The following is a 26,194-nucleotide window of genomic DNA, read 5'->3' on the forward strand; positions in this document are numbered from 1 at the left end:
GAGTCTCTAGTTCCATCCATGTTGCTGCAAATGGCATTATTTTGTTATTTTTTATGGCTGAGTAGTATTCCATTGTGTATATATACCACATCTTTCTAATCATATCATCTGTCAATGGACATTTGCTTTTATTATAATTCTAAACATGAGCATTCATTTTCCTCCAAAGTTGCCATTACATCAGTCCATTCATTCCTGTATTCTTTCAACATGCATTTATTGAGTGGCTAAGTCATCAATGGTGACACAAATTAGATGTTTAATAAATATTTGCTGAAAAAGTGAAAATTATTGAGACTTGAGACCAGAGTGGCAGAGTCCTTCATTGATTTCCTCCCCCCACCCAAACTTCTGCAAAATCAAGCTGCCTATAAGGCAATAAAAGATTATGCCAAGAACTCTGCTTTGGCCAGACTGGCCTTCCAGCCAATGTCCAGAAAGTTGACGGTCTCCACATGGCTTGAAACTTATTTCTGGGCCAATTTATACTTTGTATCAGGAAAAAGGATCCATATCCTATATGCCACAGTCAACATAATCACCTTCATTTCTTTTTTCTTTGCATTCTCGTCAGATTCTACCCACCAGGCTTCCCAGCCCCTGAAGTGCACATTCCTGCTATGGCTGTGCTTCCTTGATGTCCAATACAGCCATCTTCACCTCCACTGTGGCCCCTCACAGGGGCCTCCTACCAAGCCTATGACAGCAAGTCCAGGGGATAATGGTTAACCCTTTGGGGTGTTAGTTTTTTTTTAATTTTAAATGCCTAAAACTGAATTGACTAATATTTAAATTTGGGTTTTTATTTTTTAATTTAATATTTTTTTCTTTACATTTTATTGAAGTATAGTTGATTTACAAGGTTGCGATAATTTCTGCTATATAACAAAGTGATGGGGTATATGGAATGACTGGCCGACGAGAACACACAGGGGTGTTAAGTTTTAATGCTACCTCAGTGTATCACTATGCACTGTGTGTGGGAAATCATATGGTCCTTTCAGTGTTGTTTCTGTGCCTCTTTCTCTGATATCTTCTTTGAGGGGTTATCATGTGCTTCTCCACTAACATTCTTTCTGTGATGTCCTGTTGTCCTCTCAGATGGGCAAGTTCTTCATCATCCCCTTGGAACTTCAGTTTCCACGACTGTCAGGTTTCCTCCACACCCATGGACAGGATCTCAGTAACCAACCAGTATTCTTTCTTCCTTTTGCCAGTCCTCTGCAGCAATTACATCCTAAAGAAAGCACCCTGGTGACCTCACACCAGTCATTGCCTCTCTTGTCCAACATAACAGCTACACTTCCAGGCCAGAAAGCTTCTTGACTTCCAGTTCCGGGCACAGTGCGTGAATGCACGGGTGCTGCCAATGGCCTTGAGGCCCCTTGGTTCTGGCCACACCAAGCCCCTTGCAGTTCCTGGAATGGGCTGCAATCTTCTAGGATTTAATACATGCCATTCCCTCTGCCTGGAATGCTCTTTCCTTCCCCTAAGTTCCCTCCCCAAACCCCCTCCACCCTATTTATTTTCTCAGCTAACTTCAGCTCATCTTGGGAGCTATGCTTGGTGGAGGAAGTTTCCTCTGAAAGCTCTCCCCACCAGGTGGCTTAGCATCCCTCCTATCTCCCCTCAGAGCAATAACTCTGTGCAGGCCACCCCGGCCCCATTTTCCTGTACCCCAAGTTGCTTGTTTTCTAATTCGTCTTCCCTTATATGCCCTGTGTTCCTGGCTACACTGGGATACATAGGGGTATACCTGCCTCTCTAAAAGTTTGGCACACTTTCCAGTGTGTACTGAGAAAACATCAGGGGCTTCCCAGAGGTGGGAAACACAATTTCAAGGGAGAACATGGTGACTGCACAATTCACAAATGCAACTGAACTCCTCAATGCAGTCAAAAGCACAAACTCTCAGACAAGCAGCTATTAAGGACACAGAGTCCAAATTCACTTGGAACAAAAGACCTGTCTACAACCGCTATTTATCACCCAGAAAACATTCTCTTTTTGTTTCATTGTCAGTGCTCCACAGACCACATCTGCCTTTGGACGAAGGGGGAAGAGAGAGGGAGAGAGAAATGAATAGAAATGAGAGGATGGGTTTCCTTTATTTATTTATTTTACATAGAAATCAGCTAATCTGTTTAACATTCATATTAAAGTTGTAATCACCTTTGCACACATTAAAATACAAACCAGCACAAGTAATAGGCCTTAAGAACAGCATTACAATAGCTATTAACATATAACAGCTACCTTATCAACTTACAACATCCCTATAAAATAATAACTGCATCCAGGATTGATTTGCAGGAAACTCATTCTCCCAGAGCACTGAAGCCTGACACAGAGGCTGGGGAAGCTGAGATTCAGGTTGCTCAGGCTGACTCAAGAGCTGGCTTAGGGGTTGTGGCAAGAACACTAGTCAGGGGGTCAGAAGGTCTGAGCTTTTTTTTTGGCTCTATGACCCACCAGAGTGATGACCTGGGGAAAATTTCTTAAGCTCGATGCAAGTCAGTGTCCCCACATGCGAAATGGATCTAACAATCTTTTTTTTTTAATTTTTATTGAAGAATACTTGATTTACAATGTTGTGACAGTTTCTGTTGCACAACAAAGTGATTCAGTTATACATGTACACATATCCATTCTCTTCCAGACTAATGATCTTTCCACATAGTGTTTTTTGTGGAAAATCAGATGAAAGCATGAGAAGCAACTGGCACATCTAGCAGGGGCTTCATAAACGTGACGGTCTTTTCAAGGCAACTGGGTGCTGGATGGAGCAAGAGCTGAACAAGACGCTGTAGAGAACTGGGCAAGCGCTAGCCAACCGTGTATCTTTTCTCCTCATTCATTTCCTTTACTCACTCATTAAACGGTAGCTGAGCACTGACAGAGATGATCAGATGATATAAAAACATTAAAACACTGGAGTTTCTCTCCTTGCGGTACTCACAGTTGAGTGGGTAAGATATCAGGTAACCAAGAAGCTGGATAGGATTGAACCCAATACAACAGGATATTTACATCACGTTGAGGGAGGACAGAGAAAGGAGGGCCTTGAAGCTGCCAATGATGTCAAGGGAGAGAGAGAGAAGAGGATGCTGGGAAGACAACTGGTGCCAGATGGTTGAGCACTTCCAGCGTCAGGTGATGGTGTAGATCGGCTAGCACGTGGCAGGCAGTGCTGGGGCTCTGTTTATAGGCAAAGGAGAACCAGTGCACTTGGCTGAGATGGGGAAGAGTAAATCTGACATACCCTAGGAAGCTACAAGTGGTGAAGAATGACAGTGGGGAAGGATGACCTTAGAAAAAAAAAGTTAGGCACTTGACAGGAGCCCCTAATACTCGGGGAGAAAATGAGGAGGATAAGTAGGGCAATAGAAGGGAAAACAGATCTAGTGCAGAGAAAATGTGCCATGAGAAGAGAACTGATTGGCTGAGGAGGCTGAGAAGGAGGCTGGTAATGACTCGGGTTTGAGACCAAGGCATTGGGAATATGGAGGTACCTTGTACTGAGATTAGGACCACAATAGGAGACAAAATTTTAGTTTTCAGACTGTTGAATTTCAAGTAACAATGGGGTATCCATGAGATCTCGTAGAAGAGGAAACTAAATGACTCAAGTATATTCTCCTTGTTACTTGCTGTCATAATGGCCACTAGAATGGGTGCTATGGGTGTAAACATGAATTAGTCAAGACTGAATTAGGACAAAATCAAGTAATTTGGGGATTATTGAGAAATGTTAATCCCTAATCCTGTATAAATAAACAGCCTTTAATCCAATTTAAATTGCCAGAGAATGCTATTCTTACATGATGGGTCTACATATTTTGATGTTGAGTTTTAAATATTTGAAGCTGGGTACCACAGGACACCTCTTAGGACAAACTATTACCCGAGTGTCTAGACAAAGAGAGGAAGGATGGACAGAATATTCTTCTGTTCACCAGCCTTTGTCTCTTATTTATTCTTGGAGTTTAGTCCAGGGCCCAAGGAGACTCTAGCTGATGCTGAGTTGCCCCAGGGACCAGTGTCTGGTGATTCCCTCCCAGGGCCTTGAGAAGAACTGACAGCCGTCAGGCCCACTGAGAGCACGTGGGCGAACTGTCAGTGTCCTGGAGAAAATAACTCGGAGGTGTTACATGAGCTTGAGCTCCAGGACCCAAGGTGGGAGAAAGTTCAGCACTTGGGTGCACCACCAAGGAAGAGCTACCATCACCTGGACCTGTCTGGCTGCAACATGACTCTGCCCTTCACCCCCCATTTCTAGGAGGGAAAGGCAGTGTGTCTTTTCTTAGTGTGGGAAAGCACCCTGCCCTGCATGGCCAAAACCATGGTCTGGATGTCTAAAGAGAATCCAAGCACACACAGGGAACTATTTTCATTACATCCCCCCATCCCCAGTAGAGTGGGCTCCTACCTGGTGCAGGGAGCTGTGCTTGTGGTGAGGGTTGGGGAGGGGGCAAACCCTACCCCAAGGCAGCCCTCCCTTCCTAGGGCTCTGGTGGCTGTGCCTGGTGGGGCCAGTGCCCAGGGAGCTGGCCGAGCTTCTGCACCACAAGCTCCCTTGCCAGGGGACTCTGCCAGGGATGGCAGCCTTTAAACGCCTCATTAATATTCAAATCTATTCAAGTCACTTCAATTTGAATTCTATGCATATTATCAGATAGAACAAAATGCAAATATATACAAATTCATCCATATGAAGAAATAAATAGGGGGAGCTCTGCATAATGGGATTATAATCATTCTCAGGGCTTGTCTCTCCTTTAATTCCCCAGAGCCCCTGGCGCAGAGCTGGCTGTGACACTTCCCCTGGGACCATTTAGCAGCAACATCACCTTTCCTGGACACAGGCTCTTCCAAGGTTGAACATTTTGTAAACCTGTTTGAAGATGCTATCATTGCCCATCGATGGTGTCTCTCCCTGGCCTTCTGAGGCAGAGCCTTGGGGAATGTGGGGGTGGGGGTGGGAAGGGGATGCACTCAGAGGCCGTGCAGAGCTTCCCCTTCTGCATCCTGGAGGCCCTGGAGCTGGTCTAGGGCAGGCTCGGTCACTCAAACCCTTGCTGGGCACCAGGGCAAGAAGCGAACAGCCCCAAGCCTTCTACAGAGGCTTAAGGCATCTGGAGGGGAGGGGCGAGGGGAGGGGCTCATCGTCCACGTTCCTTATATCTCCAACCTGAGGGAGGCTTTGTAATGCCTTTCCAGGACACTGATGGAATCTCAAGACCTAAATGAGCCAAAGTGGTGTCTAACACGACCAGAGCATATGCTCTGCTTTGCTTGGGCACGTGAAAGGACATGCCAACACACCCCAGGCTCACAACCCCACGCTCACTGCTAAACACTCACACCCACTCCCTGTGCCTCCTTCTGACCAGATCCTCAGCCAAAAGCCAGAGATTCAACCAGACACGGAGCTAAGAGACAAAACCCCAAGGGCTCGTCGCAAATCCCCTTCCCTAGAGCAAATCCAGGTAGAAAACCCGGGTGCCAATGCGTCTGTTGTTTCACACTATCACTGTTGTTTATCTCTGTTCCATTTCAATTACTCCAAAGACAGGAGGAGACCAGGCTATATGGTATTTTAAAGGTGAGTTCCCCTACTCCATGCTAATGAAGTCAAAGTAAATCGCTATTAAGAATCATTTAGAGAGGTTTAACTACAGACTCTAATAGATGTTCCCCCCGCACCCAGTCTCTCCCCCATGGGACCGAGAAGCGTTGCATCTAAGTAGTAGCTCCACTGATTAACGTGAGCATCATTTGTACCAACTCACAGTAGGATATTACAATAGCCATTCTCTGCTAAGCACCTTTTACTAGATCACCCCAAAGGACTTGATGAATAGAAATGGAGAGCGTCCTGTCTAATTTATGGTGGGGAAACTGAGGCACAGATTTCTCACTCAGAGAGGCAGGACAGGAATTCCTACATTTTCCTCAAAAGAAGAGGCCGCCCAGCTCTATTTGGTCTTTGGTCCCAGTGGTGGGCAGAATGATGAAACCCAAAGACGCCCGCATCCTAATCTTGGAATATGTCACATTACAAGGCAAAAAGGGCTTTGCGGATGCAATGAAGGTAAAAGATCCTGAGATGACGAGGTTATCCCGAAGTATCTGGGTGGACCTGATGTTGTCACAAGCATCCTTATAAGAGAGAGATCCAGTCACAGTGGATGTGGCGATAGAGGTGAGAAGTCAGAGGGATGCAAGGAAGGAGACACAAACCAAGGGATGCAGACGGCCCGCCTCTGGGAGCAAGGAAAGGCAAGGAAATGGATTTTCCCTCGAGCCTCCAGAAAGAACCAGCCCTGCCCAGTCATGACTTCAGCCCAGTGAGGCCTCTTCTAGGCTCCTGGCCTCCAGAACAGTAACCTAATATGTTTGTGTTGTTTCAAGCCACTAAAGTTTGTGGTAATTTGCACACCAGCCATAGGAAACTAGTAGAGTGCCATGCAGCTTTTGCTCACCTGGGGCTTCTCTTCTGAACCAGGGTAACTCTTTTCTCCCTTCTCCTAAGGACAGCACACACCTAGTACCACTGTAGATGCATGGGGACTAAGTAAACTCATTAATACAATGGTTGTCCCTTAGGGTAATTTGGGTTTATTCTCCTGGAAAACCCTGCTGAGGAAGGCTGCCTGGCCTCACCTATTATCCCCAAAAGCCACACAGTGTCCTGCCCTGAAAAGAGACAAAGCATTCGAGCAGATTTGGCCCAACCTTGGGCACCAGCTCATCGCATCTGAAGATGCTGAAGCAGAGGATCGCAAATCCCTCACCTCTGTTTAGTGACCTTCTTAACCAATCAAAACACAGTAAGTCACAGCTTTAGCTGGCAGGCAAGAGAAGAAACCTGGTTCCCCGTTACATATGAGGGCCACACCCAGAGCCACACCACAGGCATGTGACAGAGCCCATGGCCTCCTGGCCTCTGGTCTAGAGCCCAAGTCACCTGTTGAGGATTAGCAGTTGTGAAGGGTGCTTGGACCCTCGCCAAGGCCCACCTTAACTGACAGGCTGACAGACTGACGCCCATGGCAGGTGCCCTGGGAGGAGTTTCCAGGCACCAAGAGGTCCTCACTGTAACAGAGCCACCAAGTCCCCTTACTGTGCCTCATTTACAAGAGAGAACCCCAGTCAAGAGCAAGCCCCCACCAGCCTCCGCACAGAGACCCTCTGTGCCTGGGCTGGAACCAGCCATCATGCCCTCGAAGGATCCTTGCCCAAGCTCCTCATGAGTCGCTATCTTGCCTCTCCGAGGATGCAATGACCCCATCCCGCTCCTTGTGACGATGCAGGAGATACCCCCAGGCACCTCTTCTGCCAAGCACCCTCTGTGAACATACTCTTTGGGGGCAGGAGCTGGGAGGAATGGGTACCACCAGAACCCCTGGGCTTGCATCTGGAACTCCGGGGTATCCACCTTCACTTTCACACCAACTACTTGTGTGTCCTGAGGGAGGTCACGTCACACGACTTGGATTCATTGTCCTTTTTTTTTTTTTTTGTCTTTTCTAGGGCCGTACCCTTGGCACATGGAGGCTCCCAGGCTAGGGGTCCAATTGGAACTATAGCCACAGGCCCACGCCACAGCCACAGCAACACCAGATCCGAGCCGCATCTGTGACCTACACCACAGCTCACGGCAATGCCAAATCCTTAACCCACTGAGCGAGGCCAGGGATCAAACCAGCATCCTCATGGTTCCTAGTCGGATTCGTTAACCACTGAGCCATGATGGGAACTCCAAAACTGTTCTTTTGAATCCTACAGTCTTATACTCTGTGAGAGACTAGAATGTCTGTCTCCCCCAGACACCTCGGCTGGCTCAATCTTTGTCCATCTGTCTCCTCTTGAGTCTGACAGCCACACACCTGCGTCTCCCTCCTCCTTCCTCTCTCCTATCACCACGTTGTGATTCAGACGTCTGGAAATGTGCGCAATGCATGCACAGCAGCCCCTGAGGGTGGGGGTGGGGGGGATGAGTGTGCCTTCAAATCTGGCACCCGCCCCACCTCTCCCTCGCCTCCCATCACCGTGTGCGTCAGCTCCTGCCTTTGGTTTCCTACTGGTGATTTGGGTTGAAGAAAGAGGCCCAGAGGCCTACTGATGAGAACATCATTTTTTATGAATTGAAAAATAAAATGACAGTAAGCAGCTAGCAGATCCCAGTTCACCATGAAGCAAATATCCATGTCTGTGGTTGTATTGACCTTGAAGATTTTTTAGAAAACAGAACAAGAACTCTCGGGGTGCATTATTATATTCAAGCAGAATCTTTTCACCGGACGAAACAGAAAATCCATCCTTTATGGACATGAGTCTCTCTGGTGTACGGCCTTGACTTAAGTAAACATTCCACAGTGCAGGTGGAAAAAAATCTATGGCCATCCTGAGCTACCTTCTCTCCTGTCAGCACAGACGATTCCATGGCTTTCCCGGGCTCCCCGAGGCGACAGAGCTGAGAGGCACATGCAAAGGAGCAGGTTTCAGAGCTCCTCTCAGTGACAGGTGGGCAAAACCTCTGTGTTCTAAATTGTATGTTCCTGGCCTTAGCGCTTGTCTGGTTTCTTAGCTCAGAATGGGCTCCTGGGTCCATTCTCAGTGTGTAAGTCATCCTGAGTTAACGTGATGTAAAAACGCCTAGAGGCAGCTCCCATGCGTCACCTCACCTCCTCTGGTTAAAAATTGCGCTCAAGACTCTGGTACAGCCTGAGTTAATACAAGCAGTATTCTCGCAGAGGTGAGGTGGGGGCTTCGGAGGCCTTGGGGGCAGAGGGGATTCCTAGGCTAGAAAATGCACCACCAGAAGCTTGTTTTCCTCTTAAGAACAAGCACACACTAAGTTGTTCTTTTAAAGCATCTCAGTATTTACTGGGAGGAAAGCTGCGATCTCCACGTCCCACACACTGGTGCCTACTGGACATTCAAATACTCTGCGTCCTATTCAACAAAAGCAGCAAAACTGTTTGGTGTAGGAGTTCCCGTTGTGGCTCAGCGATAACAAACCCAACTAGTATCCATGAGGATGCGGGTTCGATCCAAGGCCAGGCTCAGTGGGTTAAGGATCTGGCGTTGCCGTGACCTATGGCGTAGGTTGCAGGCTTGGCTCGGATCCCACATTGCTGTGGCTGTGGCGTAGGCTGGCAGCTACAGCTCCCATTCAACCCCTAGCCAGGGGACTTCAATATGCAGTGGGGTGTGGCCCTAAAAAGACCAAAAAATGACAACAACAAAAAACTGTTTGGTGTAAAGAATACTCATATTCGGATGTGAAAGTACTTTTTGTAGCTCCTATGGTTGCAACAGCCCTTAAGAAAGATATAAACATCCTGTCCTGCCAGGGTAAACATTGAAGGTAGACAACATAAGACTAAGACTAAGACAAATTCACTTAAAACGCAGCGGTGTCTATAGTTTTACTTTCCCCGGCAAGAATTTGGTGGTATGGACCTTAGAAAATAAGTATCTGCTGATGATGAGAGGGGAACATAGAGTCCCTATTTTGTTCGCAGGAGAACAGGGGAAGAAAGTAGTCTGTTTCTCTGGATGGTATTTTTTTTCTTTTTTTCTTCTTTTCTTTTTAGGGCCACACCCTCACATATGGAGGTTCCCAGGCTAGGGGTCGAACAGGAGCAACAGCTGCCGGCCTACGCCACAGCCACAGCAATGCAGGATCTGAGCTGCATCTGCGACCTACACCACAGCTCACAGCAACGCCAGATCCTTAAACCGCTGAGCAAGGCCAGGAATTGAACCCGAAACCTCATGGTTCCTAGTTGGATTCATTTCCGCTGTGCCACAACAGGAACTCCTGGATGGTATTTCTTGATTCTGATCAGCTCAGCCTTCAGCTGCTTTTGTTTTATAAAGCACGGATTTCCACCTGTGAGTACCTGTGCCCTGATTTGATGAAGAGAAAACCCAAAGCAAAGCTCATGCCCAGAGAAAAGGGCATCCGTGTGCCTTTGGTGCCCTGGCAATGGCTGACCACGCACTGCCATGTGATCCGTGTGCTCCCCTGCACACGCGGAATGAGAAGGAGGCTTCTGCCTTTTGCGTGGAGATCTACCTGCCCAGCATCCTTCTGCCCTCCTCAGATTCAATCTAAAGGTGCTTGGAAAACTTCAAAGAACTTTCATGTTTTGCTGGTTTATCAACAGGGTCTCTCTTAAACCAATGTTGTGATTTGGGGCAGGGCATCAGTAGACAGATGCCATCTTCAGAAATGACTTCTGGCACAAGGTGAGATGTGCCTGCTGGAGCTAAAGGAAGGAATGTTCAAGGCTGAATGGCATCCACACATCCCTGCTTTCCAAGAGTCCTTTCTATTTCTTCCTAACGACCAGTATTGATCATTTCAGAACCATGTGGTCTTCTGACATTTTTACACTTGACGAAAAGGAGGGTTTTGATGTCCTAGTGCCTTTTTGTGCAGAGCAGCTCTGTTCTTACAGCACACGGCTAACAACAGGCGGACCTCTCTTTAGGCAGAATGGGTTTAACCCTTTTTTTTTTTTTTTAATCCACTGAAGGAAAGTTAGATAGTGATGAATTCCTGTTAAGAAATCAGCACTTGGCTTCCAAGATTTTAAGCTGAACTGGAGCTGGGCTGTGGAGGTAAAGAGCAGCAAAGCTTCTCAAATTCTTACTTGTGCTTTTGTATTGAGAGGCGATTTCTTCCATTTTTATCAGCTCTTCATCCCAAGCCCTACAAGTTAGGAAAGAGGAAGACCACAGGCGAGGCCAGGGGTTTCTGTGGCTTACAAGGGACCAGTGGGACCAGAATTCCTCCTGAAGGGACGGGCGGCAAGAGATCCGGGTCTTAAATCTGAGTGTACACATGGCAGTTCTATGCTTATCAGTGGTTCAACCTTTGGGCAAGTTATGGAACCTAAGCCTCAGTAGTTTTCATCTGCAAATGGGAATGTCCATCCCAGCTTTATCAGGTTGCTCTGAGGACTAAATAGGAAAAGGCAGGCAGGCTCAGAAAAGAACCTGGCCATGCGCCTCAACAGCACCTCCCTATGGCTGGTTCCAGCTCAGCAACCACAGGGGTTAGTAATAGAGAAATGCATTGAGACTATGACAGGTTTTGCTCCTCTTCTGATTTCATCACTTCCCCTCTCTACGAAAGTATCCCAGAAAGACGGTTGTGTTTGTAAAAGGAGGGGTGGTGGTCAAATGAGGGAGCCAAGAAGGCAGGGGACCACGGGCACACACCACTTCGCTCTAACATCTTTTTATGTGAGGAAGAGAGAGATGGCTATTGCTTTTAGCAAATCCTCAAATTAAACAGCTCTATTCTTCCTCTCTGACCCATGTTTGCATCAAATCTGCAGTTTCAAATACGGTTTTGCAAACCTTATGCCAAAAGTTTTCTTCCCTGACATGAGAATGTACAGGCTATCACCTGCCACTGGCCAGGGGAACTGTTAGCAGGATGCACAGAGCCTTCTCCCCTCCCCCACCCCCAGGAAGACAGACTGTGAAGACCAGGCAGAAGGCAGCTCTCCTCACTTCTGAGAAAGCAGCAAGGAACCGTGGTGGGGAGTCAGGTGTGGGAGGCTGCTTGTGTTTGAACAAATCTCTTCTAAAATCCCACTGGCGACCAAAACCTAAAGGACAGTCACACAATGTCTGATGACTTCAGGCAGCATCAATATGCAGTCCTACTAGCCCCTCAGGCCACGCAACAAAGACAGGAGAGGGCTGCTCCAACGATAGCCCACCCTTCCTTCATCCTGTGTCCCGCTATCTTAATTTATGCTGCACACGGATCGACCCTGGGCCTTCCATCCATCTGGCTTGTAATTCTCACAAAGGTGATCTGCCTCCCCCAGAAGATAAAGGAAGAGGGAAGGGGTTTTTGGAGCCAAGAGGACACCTCCACTTCCCTCCAACAGAACGCAGGGCATCGGCCACCAGTGCCCATATCAGGATCTGGTGACCATGCGCAGAAGAGACAATTTCAAACAAATAGTCACGGCTCATGGCAAATTTTTAATGGTGCCTGTTTCTGTCCAGAGGTGAAAACAGAGTAGCTCCCCTTGAGCCTGCCCAGGAGATCAGGAATAATGAGGACTAATTTTAGCATGTTTGTTTGGCTTGTTCAGCAGGAGAGGGGAGCAGCCACAGAAATATTGGCTCCCGGATCATTAAAGGGGCAAACGCCTGGGAGGGGCTGTGGGCCCAGGCCCAGGAGTGGGCTCCCAGGGAGCAGTGGAGCTCCAGGCTGCCAGCCACCCTCCTGGGAGGACTAACCCATCCATCATCCACAGGACAAACCTCGTCGCAGAGCCGGACGCTCTAGCTGAGAGCTCTCTCACTCTTGCTCCTTGTAGCTCTTCTCAGGCTCTCGAGCATTTTTAATTGCGCCCACCTGCCTCCTGCCACTCTGCACAGGCATCCCCCTTAACCCTCTGCCCTGACAGCCCTCGGAAAGGGGAGAAAGGAAGCGAGACTCCTCGGGGAGCTGCTGCCATCCGGAAGGTCTGCTCCTCTCCTCCATGCCCTCTGCTCACGCTCAGCATCCCCAGCTCCTGCTGCCCAGGGCAGAGAAGGGCCCAGGCCTCCTGACCAGGGAGCCCCGCTCTCTTCCTGGTACTGAGGGGCCGCCCCCCAGCCTCCTGCTCTCAGCTCACTCTCCAGCTTTGCAAGCGCTGCTGCTGCCACCATCAGGCAGATGTAGGAACTGCAGGGCTCACTTGGTTTCAGATCCCCAAAACCTTCTGCCAGATCTTGACCCATGGGGTCCCGAGACAAACACAAGCGCCCTCTCCCCAGGCCCCATCACACAGGTGCAGCGTCCCATGTAAGAAGGAGGCTTAAGAGTCCAGCACCCCAAAGAAATGTAACTCCCTGTGAATGTGGGGTAGACCCCAGCATCCTTAAGCGAGAGCAGAAAAGTACGGGTCCTAGGACATGGAAAACAAAGCCACAGGGAGATTAATGGGCAGCTGCCCTCTGTCTGTGTGACAAGGACAGTGAGGCAGGGAAGGATGGCAGTCACTCTTTGTGCAGCATCAGAATGGGTCTCCAGGAGAGAGCTCTAAGTTTCTGTCCCCAGAACACCTACATGATGAGCCACCCTGGCTCAATGTCACTCTGAAGCTGTCATAGCTCCAAGCATCGCCAAGGGTGACAGGTGGCCTGTCACACTGCACCAGAGCCGAGTCACCTGTGACATGTGCAGGTGACTGACAGAGAAGGGAACTGACACACATTAGAGAACAGAAGGGCCCTACTGTATCTTGGGAGGAATGGGTGGCTCACCAGAGGATGTTTCTCTTGGCAGTGTTCCTGGTGAGCCGATGGTCATTCACGGCCTTACTCGAGAGGAACAGCTTCCTACAGGGCAAGACCACACTTTAAATAGTCGGGGTCTTTCCTCTGAACTCCTCCAGGGGCCTCTCAGCCTTTGGTGCGAGGTGATCTGGGGTGTCAGAGGCACAGCTTTCCTGTCTGTCTTTCACTGTCCCTCACATGTCATTCCAGCATTTCGATATTTATTCATGGTCTCCTATGTGACGAAGAGTGTGCTAGGCACCAGGGGGGTGAAAGAAATGGATATTTTAACCAGCTAGTTAATAAAAGTTCCTGTCTAGGGTTTCTTGTTTGTTTGTTGTTGATCGGAACAGCCACAAAGGAAGCGATCCCAGCATCATCTCCTTGATTGCTATTCAGCTCAAAAGGCTGGCCTGTTATTTCCCCAGGTGGGAGGGGCCTGGAAGCCTCAGGCCCTCAAGGTAAAGCTGAATGCCAAATGGATGAAGGGACCAACTCAGAAAGAGCTGGAGTCAAAAAAGCGTGTTACAATGCAGAGTCACGGTTCAAAGGTCAGCTCCCCAGTTTTCATAGGGAAGCCCTAAAACCCCCTTCTGTGCCTAGACTCTGAGGTCCCCACAAGCTCTAAGAACATGGCTCATCCTAGGCCACAGCTCAGGCTCCTCCCATGCATTTTGCAGTGTGGCCGACTTGGATCTGCCAGCATCGTGAGAAGCACCGAGGGACATAACAGTGAACCTGATGGGGAGTGTGTTCAGTCAAGCAACATGGCCTTTCTGGGGGCATGACAGTGACAACAGTCGCCTCTCACTGCGATCATGGTGATGAAATGAAGTAGTGCTTGTGGAAGGCCATCTGCCACGTGTGAAGCTTTACACAAATGTCATCATAATCATCCTGCTCCTGTAATTATCGCCATCACCAGCACCACCACCCACCAGAAGAATCCATCTGGCACCTCCAAGAAAAATGCGCTGGACAAAGAGCTCCCTAACACACCATCTACCTTCTAGATGGTGGGAGAATGTACAGTCCAAAATAAAGAGCTTGTGGTTAATAGGTAACATTTAGGAACTCTCGGAGAGAATTCCAACGTCGTCTAGTCTCCTCGCCAGTGAACTTCTTGGGAATTAACTCTTTCTTTCCTGATGGAAAAAATTCCACTCTTAGCCTTTCCTGGGAGGCTGCTCACTGGGCCAGCCTCAGACACTAGGATTAGATGTCAGCTGCCTCAGAGATGTCCCTGTCTGCTTCCTGCATAACAGTGGAGCTTGGCTTCCCTCTCAAGCTTGCCCTGCCAGCCCCACCATTTCCTGAAGGGAACAGGCCAGAGCGTGGAGCACGTGGGTGATCCGCTGGTGACCTTTACTCCTGAATGAAAGGTTACTTGGTGCTGGACACTTGTAAGCATTTCTAACATCTGACTAGAGTCATTTAGCTTGGAACCTTGTTTCCTCCACAGCAGGCATAGCTTAGCTTCCTCTTGAGAACAGGAAAGATGTCAGCAGCAAGATGTCCCTAGGTACCTCTTGCTTGTCTCCTCCTTGTCCTGGTCTCCTTTCTGGCTTACCATTTGTCCTCAATGCCTCCATCACTGCCCAGCCTTCCAGGGACCCCAGAAACATCCCATGAACAGTCCCGTGTGTCCTTGGCTGCCCCTGCTTCTGTGTTCTAAGTGGTCCCTTTCACATTCTTTATGCGACACATCACTCTTTTAAGCATGCATCCACCTATGTATGACCCGTCTCTGGAATCTAGACCAACTGTTAAGGCCATTCCTTCCCACTTATTCTCCTGTTCACTTTCTCATCCCTTTACCCACTACTAGGAAGGAAGACGAGTCAGTATCTTTCCATTCAATTTTACATTTTTTTCGTGTTTTTTTTTTTAGGCATATGGAGGTTCCCAGGCTAGGGGTCGAATCAGAGCTATAGCTGCCAACCTACACCACAGCCACAGCAATGCAGGATCCAAGCTGCATCTTTGCCCTACATGACAGCTCACAGCAACACCAGATGCTTAACCCACTGAGCAAGGCCAAGGACTGAACCTGTGTCCTCATGGATGCTAGTCAGATTTGTTTCCACTGAGCCACAATGGGAACTCCCAATTTTACATTTTTAAAGCCGCAGGTGAAACACAATGCATACCAAGAAAAAATAATATGGGATACTTTTTTGGGGGGAGGGGGGCAGTCCATGGAACCCATGGTACAGAGAGAATTACAGACCTGTAAGCCACTGAGGATGTTTCTAAAGAAGAGACAATGCTGACAGTCCACCCTCAAAATATTAGCATGGTATTCATGGCCATTCCCAAGCTTCCTCTCCTAACCCCCCCACCCCACTCCAGCCCTCACACACATCAGTGCTTCTGAACCGTCACATTCTGTCCTGCCTTCTGGCCGGCGCACACACATTCTGAGGTACCGCCTGGGACCCTCTTTCTCTGTGTCACTGGGAAAATTCCAGACATCTTTTATGATCAAGTCACCTCCTCTGAGCAACCTTCTTTTTTTTTTTTTTTTTTTACTTTTTAGGGTTGCACCCGCAGCATGTGGAAGTTCCCAGGCTAGGGGTCAAATCAGAGCTGCAGCTGCTGAGCCACGCCATGCCCTCCTGCACAACCTTTCTTGATGCTTCCAGCCACTCCTAATGCTCTTTGAAGACTCTGCCTGCTAGGAGCCTCCTGTATCACCAGGAGGCCAGGTGTTCGTTCCTTGATGAGCCAGAGAGCTCCCCTGGGGCAGAAACCTGGCCTCAGTCATCTTAACATCAAAAGCCCCTGGCACAGTGCCCACCACAGAAGAGGCCCCCGGGGGGGCTGGCCAAGTGGCCAAGGGCTGAGCTCTGGTGTCATCCAATGCTGCTTGATTACAAAGGAGGGAGTCATAAATGCAGGCCTCTGGGACTCAGGCCCTAGGGAGACCCTGGGGAAGCGTGTGTATGGGCAAAAATATTTGGCTGTCACTGCTGCAATGGGCAGGGTCCGATTTTCCAATTCCTATTTTCTAGGCACATTTAGAAAGAACGTGAACTTGCAGCATTTCCGGTGAACACAGGCCAAGTAAGCAGACCACCTGGATAAACCAGCCTGAGGGCACTCCTCCTTTTACCACTGGCAAAGGCAGGCCAGGGCAGTGGGAGTTTTAGCCATCAGAACATGACCTCAGATGAATCTTCTTCACCTGGCCCATGAGGACACCAACACCAGGTACAAGATCAGAGGGGGAGCTCACTTCCATTGGAGCGAAATGGCTGATGTGTTCTAAGATCCGACATCACTACAGTTTAGCAAGAAGTGGGTGTGTGGGGGTGTGTGTGTGTGTGTGTGCATGTGTGTGTTTGGGTGTGTGGAGTTGGGGTCACAGATGGGGGTAGGTTCAGAGTGGGCACGGTAAGGCTTCCAGACAGCCAGAAACCCCCCCCCCCCCCCCCCGGCCAAAGCATGAGGTATCTACTTTTGGTACTTCCTTGACTGAATTTCCAGCCAGTGGATGGATGAGGGTCTGTCTCCACCCTTCCTGCCCCAGCCAGGGCTGCAACACAATAACCCTGCAAGGAGCAGGTGTCACTCACCGCTGCCCACTCTTTCCATGGCTTTAACCTGTTACCAATGTACCAGGGGAAAGCTGACATTTATTTAATCCGCATAGTGGTATTGACTGTGTACTCACGGAAACATTGTATGCCTACGGAAGACATTTGTTTCCAAGCAGCTTATGCTAAATTGCAGTGATATAAAGGAAACACTTATCTAATATTGACATTTACTGACTTCTAGAAGTATACAGCCAGAATACTCATTTTTACCAATGAGAAAGGAGAGAAAGGTGTGTGGGGGGCGGGGGGGCAGGTGTGAGCTCCAGCTCTGTCAGTGGGTTTGAAGTACAAAGTTAATGAAAGTTAATGTTAAGTGTGCTGGTGGAGAGCCCGATTCTACAGCAACAGGGTGGGTTCTGTTTACGCCTCAAGCTCGCGGAGAGCAGGATAGAGCATTCTCTGCGGGGACGTGACAGAAGCATTCCGACCATCTGCAAGGCATCTCTATTGTGAGTTGATGGGGCTCACCTGACTGGGTAGAGTCTGGCTTTCCCCGGGGAAAAGAAAGTGACACATGATGGCATACAGAGCCCTACCGTCTCCATGCAGGACCTGTGCATTGTTCCTCTAACTGGAAATAAAACCCCACTCTCTTTGGAACCCCGGGTGAAGCTATCTCAACCTGGCACAGGGTGCTAGAGGCTTTGCTCCTCACTCCCTTGTGGAAAGCAGTGATGTGATAAGAAACCCGCAGGCCCAGACACCCCCAGGACAGCAGCCCCAGCTAGATCCGGCACCATGAAGGCTGGGGAGACACCCACCATGAAGGCTGGGGTAACTCCCATGAAGGCCGGGGAGACCCCCACCATGAAGGCTGGGGTGACTCCCAAGAAGGCTGGGGAGACCCCACCATGAAGGCTGGGGTGACTCCCATGAAGGCTGCGGTATCCACTGACCTTGAGGGAAGACTGGGCTCAATCACTCTATGAAAATCATCATTAAAGTTGGGGTTGCTACAGTGGTGAGAGTCCAAGTGTGGATTCCAGCACATTCCTGGTCTTACTGACCCTGTCCACTGCTGAATTAGAACATCCCTATTCCCAGGCAAGGGGGCGGCCAGGGCAGGGCGGGAGGAATTCCATGCCCCTCTGCTTCTAGATTGACCCTGACCGAAAAGGTCTGCACTGGTTTTTCACCTAAAAGTCATCTCAAGGTTGACATCTTAAAAGCCATCTTACAAGTATAAGGACTGTAGCTGGAAAATGATGCTGAAGCCTATGTAACGCCCCCGCCCCCCGCACCTCCATGTATATGGAGACCCTAAAATGAAGGCTCCTGGCCCTCCTCCCCAATCCCCCATCACAGGCAATTTTCTTTTCCTCGTTCATGTTTCCAAAACAGTTTATCTTTTTATCTCCTTGGAAGAAAAGTACTCTGCAAATCAAAGGAATCATTAGTATTGTTATTATTTTGCTATTGAAATCTCTTGAATTCACTCGGGATTATTCATGTGCTTTTTTGGGTCTGCAATATAATGCCGCCTAAGTCACCCCCACTGGGCTGAACAAAAAAGAAAAATTGCATCTTCAGGCCTGATGCCCTGCTCCACCCGGTCTCCTGCTGGCCCTGGCTCCTACCAACACAGGCGCCCCAGGCAGAGCTGCTCCTTGGTACCATGCCTAGCTCCCTGCTGCCATGTTCCAAGCCAGATCTTCCTTTGTAACCCCAGAGGGAGGCCCCCATGGGATCCTCTAAGTGCAGGAGGGAGGCACCGACCCCACCCTGCACCCCTCTCCTCCGGGGGCCTTTCTCCTCCCCCCTCAATAGGTCTGGCTGGCAACCGAGAGCTCCCTGCTGGGCAGCAGATACTGTGCCCACCCCGTGTCCAACAGATATGTCCCACTTCCCCTCGCCCAGAAGATCTGTGAAAGAAGGGGCCCCACACCCTTGGCAGCTGTGCATGGACCTTCTGGGACAAAAGAAGCAGAAGCGATTTTTTCCTCCTTCAGCCAAGACGTGGGAACAGTAGCGGGGAGGCGCGGGTGGTTGTTGGGGGCAAAGCACCACACTCATTACTCGCTCCATCTTTTGTTCTAAGTCATTTCTGGGCGAGGGTAAATGCTTCCCAAGTTGCTGTTCACTCCCAGTTTCCTTTTCTAACTGCCCCCTAGGATCCTGCCCATCCTTTTGGCTGCCTCTCACATGTTCAAGTTGCTTTTCCTCCCCCAAGGGAACTTCATTCAGGTTGAACCTTCTAGCCCTTTCTCCTCCCTTGCCATGCTTCCAGTCGCCCCCGTGGCTCCCCTCCCCCGCCACCTCCCCTCACTCCACTCACACTCTGTTTTACCCTCCCTCTGCGTGATACTCTTCTACTCCCTTGGGGATTCAAGTCACCACGCACCTCTGTCCACCCCACCCCCCATGGCCATGTGACAGCCCCTTTTGGTAATTCCTGCCAGTCAGTCAGGAGAGCGAGTGGCTTAGATTCTTCCCAACAGGGAGATGAAACTCGGGATTAATCCTCAGCTCAACTCGGGGGATGCCAATGACAGGGCAATGCAAGTTTTCAGTCACCCCAACACATTCAGAGCAGCATGGCGCACATCAAGCCAGAGAGAGGGCTGGACTCAGCAGAAATGGACCTTTCAGACCCACAAAATTACTAGGTGGGACAGGACAGTCTGGGATACCAGGGCAAGATGCTGGCAGTAGGAAAGAGGACACCCTCCCTGGGAGTGGCTGAAGTCAGAGGTGCCATTTGTCCCACTGCACATTCCCTGAGTTGTCCCAGAACCCGAGCTCTGACAGGAAGCAGGGCATCGCTGCTGGCCTGTCCCTGCCAGGACGCGATCCCTCCAAAGCCCCTTAAAACATGGATGGGCACGTTGGATAAGACAGGTCTTGAAGATGAGGGAGGGCTCTGAAAGAGACCGTTGTGAGCAAACTGAAATGATAAAGGGAAAAAAAAATCTAGCAAGTTCTAAGTGTATGGATGACAAGAGAATCGATTCCTTTTCACCCAGGGGCAGAACACACTTCTTCTCTGCAGGAGGCAAATTGTGCTGTGACATCCTCCCTCTCCGTACAGTGCATGCGGTCCTGACAGCTGAAGGAGGGCAGCCCCAGCACCAGAGAGACCCACGAACCGTGCGCTGGCAGCTCGCTGCTTCCTTGTGGGGAGCCAGGCCCAGGGACATCGGCTGGGGCGGGGACAGAGGGATGACATTTGGCCTTTCCACTGCCACCTTAAGAATGAATATTTAACCTTAATCTCTACAAAAAGCCCAAACTTTAAAAGATTCGGGATACAGCATATCACCAATATGAATTAATTATACCTTAACTTCACTTTCTAAAAGGTTATGAAAAAAAGTACAGGTGAATCAATATTTGACAAATGAGAAAAGAAAGGATGACTGAAATGGCTTTAAGAATTTACCTAAATGTTTTGCTTTCCCAGTCCTCAGAGCATGGACTGGCGCACTCTCTCTGCATGGAAAGCATGAGAATTGTGTTCCCAGCAACTTCAAAAGGGACGCGCAGGCTTCCCAACGTGAGACGCATTGGGTGGCAGATGGATGTGTCACCAGAGGGCCAGAGAAGGCCCTACCGAGAACCCTGGGCATTTGTTTTGTCCCGGTGGAGGGCCATCCCTGGGTCTCTGCACATTTTCTTGGAAAGCATCTCAGGAGAAAGGGCACAAGGAGGTGAGCTCAGATGCGTGGCCCTGTGGGAGTGTCAGGAGCAATCACAGTCAGGGGATGAGAGCAGGTGCCACCTTGAGCCTGTGGGTGAGTCCTCTCATGACCTGCTGAAAGTGGGTACGCTCTACCTGATCAACATATGGCCACAGGCAGACATGGGGAACAGTACACAATTTAAGCATATATGTGTAGAGGGTCAAAAAAAAGAGAAAAATCCTCTGGGGAATTCACAACACTCAACACCACAACCACAGTCAAATAAAAGCCCACGGATCAAGTCAAAAGATACCCTATCCCACTGAAGTCCATTGACTATTGCCCTCCTTGACCTTTCATTCCCATAGCCAGACATTGTCTGTTGAAGGAACCCACCCTATGATGTCCAGTGAGAGAGGGCATTCTGATTGGCAACACCCACTTTGATCACCTTGTCTTTCCTTAGACCTGTTTTGGACGCCCGTGGACTATGCCTCTGCCATCTGGTAGGCTGGGCAGAGCTGGCCGAGTTCAGAACACTCAAGAAAAACAAAGAACTACGAACTGCCTGACGCTGTGGTTTCTTCCCAGTGCCCTCAGGGCTAAGGGGAGAAGACACAGAGCCTTTAACCTTCATAGGTAAATACTGAAAGAGTCATCAGAGGTATCAAGAGACAGACAGCTCTGTCCTGAGAAAGGAATAAGCAAGGTAGAAGACGCACTCAGATACCTATAGGCTTCCAGAGACGTCTCGGCTCAAGCTTCTAAGAATACAAATGACGGAGTTAGATGTGCATTCATGCTATGAACTTGGGTGTGGGGGGAATGGTTGGATCCTCTAGGGGTTCTGCATGTAACTTCCTGAGTGAAAGCGGGCAGCATGCGTGTTGTTGTGTGTGTGTACCCACACGCATCCAAGAAAGGGGGTCATCTCACCAAATGGCAATCGAAGCCAGGTGTTTCTATACTGATGTTCTGAGATAGTTCTTATTCATTCAGCCCGAAAAGTCTGGGGAAGGCAATTTATCTTCCTGCTGCTGTAGGGAGCCCTGGTCAGAGGCACACAACGACAGGAATACATGAGTGTGAGTGTGTGTGTACATTATAATGATATACAAGCAGGGGTACACACAGAGTCAACCCCCCCCCCGCCCCGTCCTAGGTTTAACCAGGGTGGTCAGTCATAAACAAAGTTTGACAAGGGGAAAACCTGCAGTGACCACAAGTACCTGTGGAAGTGCTGGGGAAGGAGGCATGGGTTTCTGCTTTCATCTGGCTTCTCCTGATGGGGAGGGAAGAAAGGCAGACGTGCTGTTTGCTTGCAAAGCCAGCCACCCATGGTGGGGTTCTGCTTTCTCGAAAACTTTTACCCTTCATTTCGTCAACAGATGGACGTGCTCTGTTGTGGATTTTTTTCTGAGAGAGTCTTGTTCCTCTCGGAGCTGTGCTGGCTGGCACAAATGCTGCCTCAGATGGCAGAGACAGCACCGGCATTTCAAAAGAGGGCAAAGGAGCTAGCAGACTGGGCCGACTTACCCCTCAAACTCAATTCCACAGGTGACTCTGGAGGCCACTGGCCAAGCAGGCACCCACTGCCCTTCTCCTGTATTGCTCCCCCCACACACACTCCCACCTGCCCCACTGCCCAGGGGCAGGGAGCCGCAGGTGGCAAAGTTCTTTTTCCGGAAAGTCCACCAGTTTCTCTGCCCCTGCTATGCTGCAGAAAGGAAGCAATCAGCAGCAGGGGCGGAATTTCATTTCGTACCCTGAAATCTAGTGCTTGTGTAGGTCTCTGAATTCAGCCGTATTCAGATTACATTCAATGAAACTCTCTAGAAGCTTTTCCCAACCACTGCAAATCACCCCCTCCAACCATTCGGGTTTTGCAGCCGGCCCCCCTCCCCCTGCACGCGTTCCCTTCCCAATATACCCTTGCAAGCCAGACCTTACTCCAGCTGAAATATCCACCTAAACAAAGCTCTCCTTCCCTACCCTCTCCTTCCTTCTCCAACCTGTGTCTGAAGGAGAGGAGGCGCCCAGAAGTTCAGAGCCGCACAGCCCCATAGATGCTGCCTAATTAACATACAGGGAGCATAAAGAACTCATTTGCATTGGAGAGTTTGAGCTGGATGTTTACAAGTCAGGGGAGAAAGTCACCCTCCCCGACTGTATCCCTTCCTTCCGAAGGAAAATAAACAGTACCATTTTGTTGCATTTTTCAAAGGCAAAGAGGCAATGCCAGTGCATCTCGGCCGGGCACCGGGAGCCGCATCCATCAGTTCGAGTTTGCGAAGCCTGCCCACATTCCTGCCCGCAGCCTCCCGCGCCCTGACAACCCAGCCGACTTTCTTTGCAACTCCAGCGGCGCATGGGTCCTACCTTGGCTGAAAAGGAAGAAGCAGACGAAGAGCAGGTCGAGCTGGAAAGGTCTCATTCCTCCGCGCGGCGAGGGGAAGCCGGCGGGGCAACTTGGCTTCGCCCTGAGTTTCTCCTGCTCGGCGGCTCGCGGTGCTCAGCCTCCGCCGCGGTCCTCCCGGGTTCGCGCCGACCATGTGTCTGTCCGTCGGTCCCTCCGGGCGGCCTCGGGCTCCTGGCCTCGTGCGGTCAGCAGCCAGCCGAGGCAAGTTGCCTGTTTCTAGCCGCCTCGGGAAGCCGGGATCGTCAGCGACGTGCCCTCTCGGAGCAGATCCATCCTCTGGCGCTCGGCATCCCAGGCACACAGCTTCCTCCGGCGGCTCCTCCCACAGCCAGCGCGCGAGCGAGCCAGGGAGCGAGTGACGAGTGACAGAAGGGCTCCTTTCACTGAAGCTGGGGCGGGGGGAGAGGGAGGGGAAACAGGTCGTAATTAAAGAGGAAACACTCGGAAAAAGGAGATCTATGCAAAACGGAGGGTGGTGGGGAGGGGGAGAAGAGGCTCTGTTCTTTCTTTCCTTCTTTTTTCCCCCCTACACAGGGGGAAAGCCAGCGTTTGTCACCATTGTTGACCAAAAGGTACCTCGAACCGGGAGCGGAGCTGTGACTTTTCCTCCACAGGACATAATGTTTAAAGGAGTGAAGTTAAGGATGGCTATATGCATGTCCCCATATTTAAAATATGTGTGCCCTGCCTTTGCGGGGCGGCGCGGGGGGGGGGGGGCAACAGGGGGGGAGACCAGAAACTGGGCTGGATGGGGCAAAGGAAGTGGGGGGTGCATCTTTTCCGTGGAAGGACTTGGCCAGTGTGTGCAGTAGGAGTCTCTCTTGGAGTTGAGTAAGAGATAAGCATGCTTTGCATTTTTGAGACTTTCCTGGCAGGGGGGATAGGTAATAAAATGGGAACGCTGGCACCTCGGTTTCCCTTTGTGATACTCCCAGAAAACAAAATGAAGGAACCAGAGGGAAAACAGGTAGATTTGTGACACATGATCATTCATTATTGTTATTCAGATTTATGCATTTCCTACCAAGGATAGGGGAGCAGCCTGGGTTTGCATTTGGAGCCTCTCCTCTAAGCAGCGCTCCATCACTCTGAGAGTATCTTTTCTCCAAGAGGTGCTGTGAATCCTATTGCGAAGGAGAGGCCAAGGTCACAGGCAACTGCCTCCTAAGAACCTTCAGGACTTTTGCCTGTCCTGAAACACACACACAAATCAAACTCTATTGCCTCCAGGATATCAAAGCAAATTTATCTAGGTCTATTTACTTGATAGACATTTAGATATGCCTGGTATAGACAGGGCATTGGGGGAAATAAAATCTCAGGCACAGATCATACCTTCAGGAACTCATAGTTTCCTGTGGAAGAAGAGTATACACATAAGATACAAACTATAAAGATAGTTACAAAATATCATGCAAAAATACATAGCATTATGCAGAAGGAAGGGATGTAATGAGTGAGGAGAGGGAAATGAAAGATACTCTCTGGATTTGTGCCATGCAATTATAAAATCAATCATTACTTTCATCAGTCACTGGACCTTGGGGAGGTCTTTTGGGAAACCCTCCTTTCCTTCCACCAGTATTACATATTTGGGGGACCTTGCTAATTACAAGGCACATTCCAACTCCAAGTTTCCATGTGGATCTTAATTTTAAAAAACGCATCCCTTAATATTTATGAACAAGAAAGAGGGAAGTAGGGGCACGTGTGGAAGTGTGTGCTGGTAGCTGCTGACATCTGGTAGTTGACATCAAAGCTCCATAAATTAGTAGGTGTCTGCTCTGTTGACTTTTCTATTCTTAACTTAATAGTTTATTTAACTGCATCCCTTAGAGGCTGTTAAACATATCAAAGGGAAATTTGTAAGCAAGCTTGGGGAAAATGCTGAGCAACAGAAACTAAGAGGACCCCAAAGAGGCACCCCATCAGCTAAATTGGCAAATAAGGTACAGAAGCAAAGTGTCAGCACTGCTTTAGTCCAGGGACTTGCTCTAACAGACAATGCAATGGAATAGAAGAGGCACATCAGAATCACATGCAAAAGATGAATAATAATTCTAAATAGCATCTGCCAAATGACATATCCAGGGTGAAAATATGGTACATATTTTCATATGCTGTAATTTTAGTGGGAGCTTTCTATTGAATCTGTAAGAGGTGGGAAGAAATCTAAGGTCTGGGAATCATTCCTCAAGTCATCCTTGCCTTGAATAAGACTAATAATATTGGAATGTAGATTGCACCTTACAAAGCAACATTTGATGTTTTAACTGACATTTATCCTTTAAGCTGTTGTTTAATTCTGACTGCTAATTCCTAAGTGGCCTGGAGCCCAGACTTGCTTAATTCCGCCTTTGAGGAAGGAAACATTAGGAACAAGGGTCAGGAGGCCGGGGTCATGACCTGTGCAATTCACAAAAATCAGGCGCACCTCCAGGCGCCTACAAACCACACACACTCACGCTGGGACAGAACAGGGGTAGGGGAAGTTCGAGGTTGGAAGGACCTGGTTGCCCCCTGGTCCTTGGGACTGGCCTCTAGACTCAGGCTCTGGCTCTGGCGCTGGCTCTGGAGCTGGCTCAATCCCACCCCCCACCCCCGCCAGCTGGGCCTCTTCCCTTCTCCACCCCCTCCACCCCCTCCCGCAGCCTCCGGTCTCCGGCAGAAAGGAAAAAAGCTTGGATTAAGTGGTGAGCTGCCTGTCTCTAAAAGGACCGGGAGGCGTTTCAACCCCGAGTGCCAGAAAAACCACGGCAATCTTCGGCAGCCACCACGTGGGGCAGCGAGAACCACAGCGGTACCTGGAGGACCCACAGCCGGCCGGGCTCTGGCGCCAGCCCCGACGGCGGCCCCGCCACCTCCGCCCGGGCTGGTTTTTGGCCTCACCTCCTCCGCGGGCTTGGGTAACCTCCTGGCGCTGTTAGGTGCCTCCGCGCAGTTCGCGGCCGAGGAGGGAGCGGAGGAGGGAGGCGGCGAGGAGCGCACGGCTCCACCTGACGGAGAGGCGTGGAGTCTTAGACCTCCGAGCGCTGCGAGCGCGAGGGGCGGGGGCGGGGGCGGGGGCGGGGGGGGGGCCGAGGAGCCCGCCTCCCCCCTCGGGAAACCTCGGCGTCGGGTGCGCGGAGCGAGCGGGTGATGGGGGAGGGGGGGCTCTGGGCTCGGCTCGGGGAGGCGGCGGCCCTAAAGAGACAGCAGAAAACCAGCCACTTGGGAAACTGCCCGAATTCTTGTTCTCGGCACATTCA

The 26,194-nt window shown here is 49.9% G+C and overlaps 1 protein-coding gene across 2 annotated transcripts in view; it reads right to left on the reverse strand.

Annotated features, from left to right (window-relative positions):
* The window catches only part of KIRREL3 (kirre like nephrin family adhesion molecule 3), a 575,068-nt gene extending 549,131 nt beyond the window's left edge, over positions 1-25,937 (reverse strand). For both annotated transcript variants that reach the window (XM_047754084.1, XM_047754083.1), the window contains exons 1-2: positions 25,836-25,937; positions 22,907-23,335 (exon numbers count right to left, since the gene is read on the reverse strand). In XM_047754084.1, coding sequence (XP_047610040.1) covers positions 22,907-22,961 — 55 coding nt within the window. In that variant the 5' untranslated portion in view covers positions 22,962-23,335; positions 25,836-25,937. The remainder of the gene's footprint in view (positions 1-22,906; positions 23,336-25,835) is intronic.
* Positions 25,938-26,194: the final 257 nt, after the last annotated feature.

Source organism: Phacochoerus africanus, chromosome 11, assembly GCF_016906955.1.
Source record: "Phacochoerus africanus isolate WHEZ1 chromosome 11, ROS_Pafr_v1, whole genome shotgun sequence".
Classification (NCBI taxonomy): domain Eukaryota; kingdom Metazoa; phylum Chordata; class Mammalia; order Artiodactyla; family Suidae; genus Phacochoerus; species Phacochoerus africanus.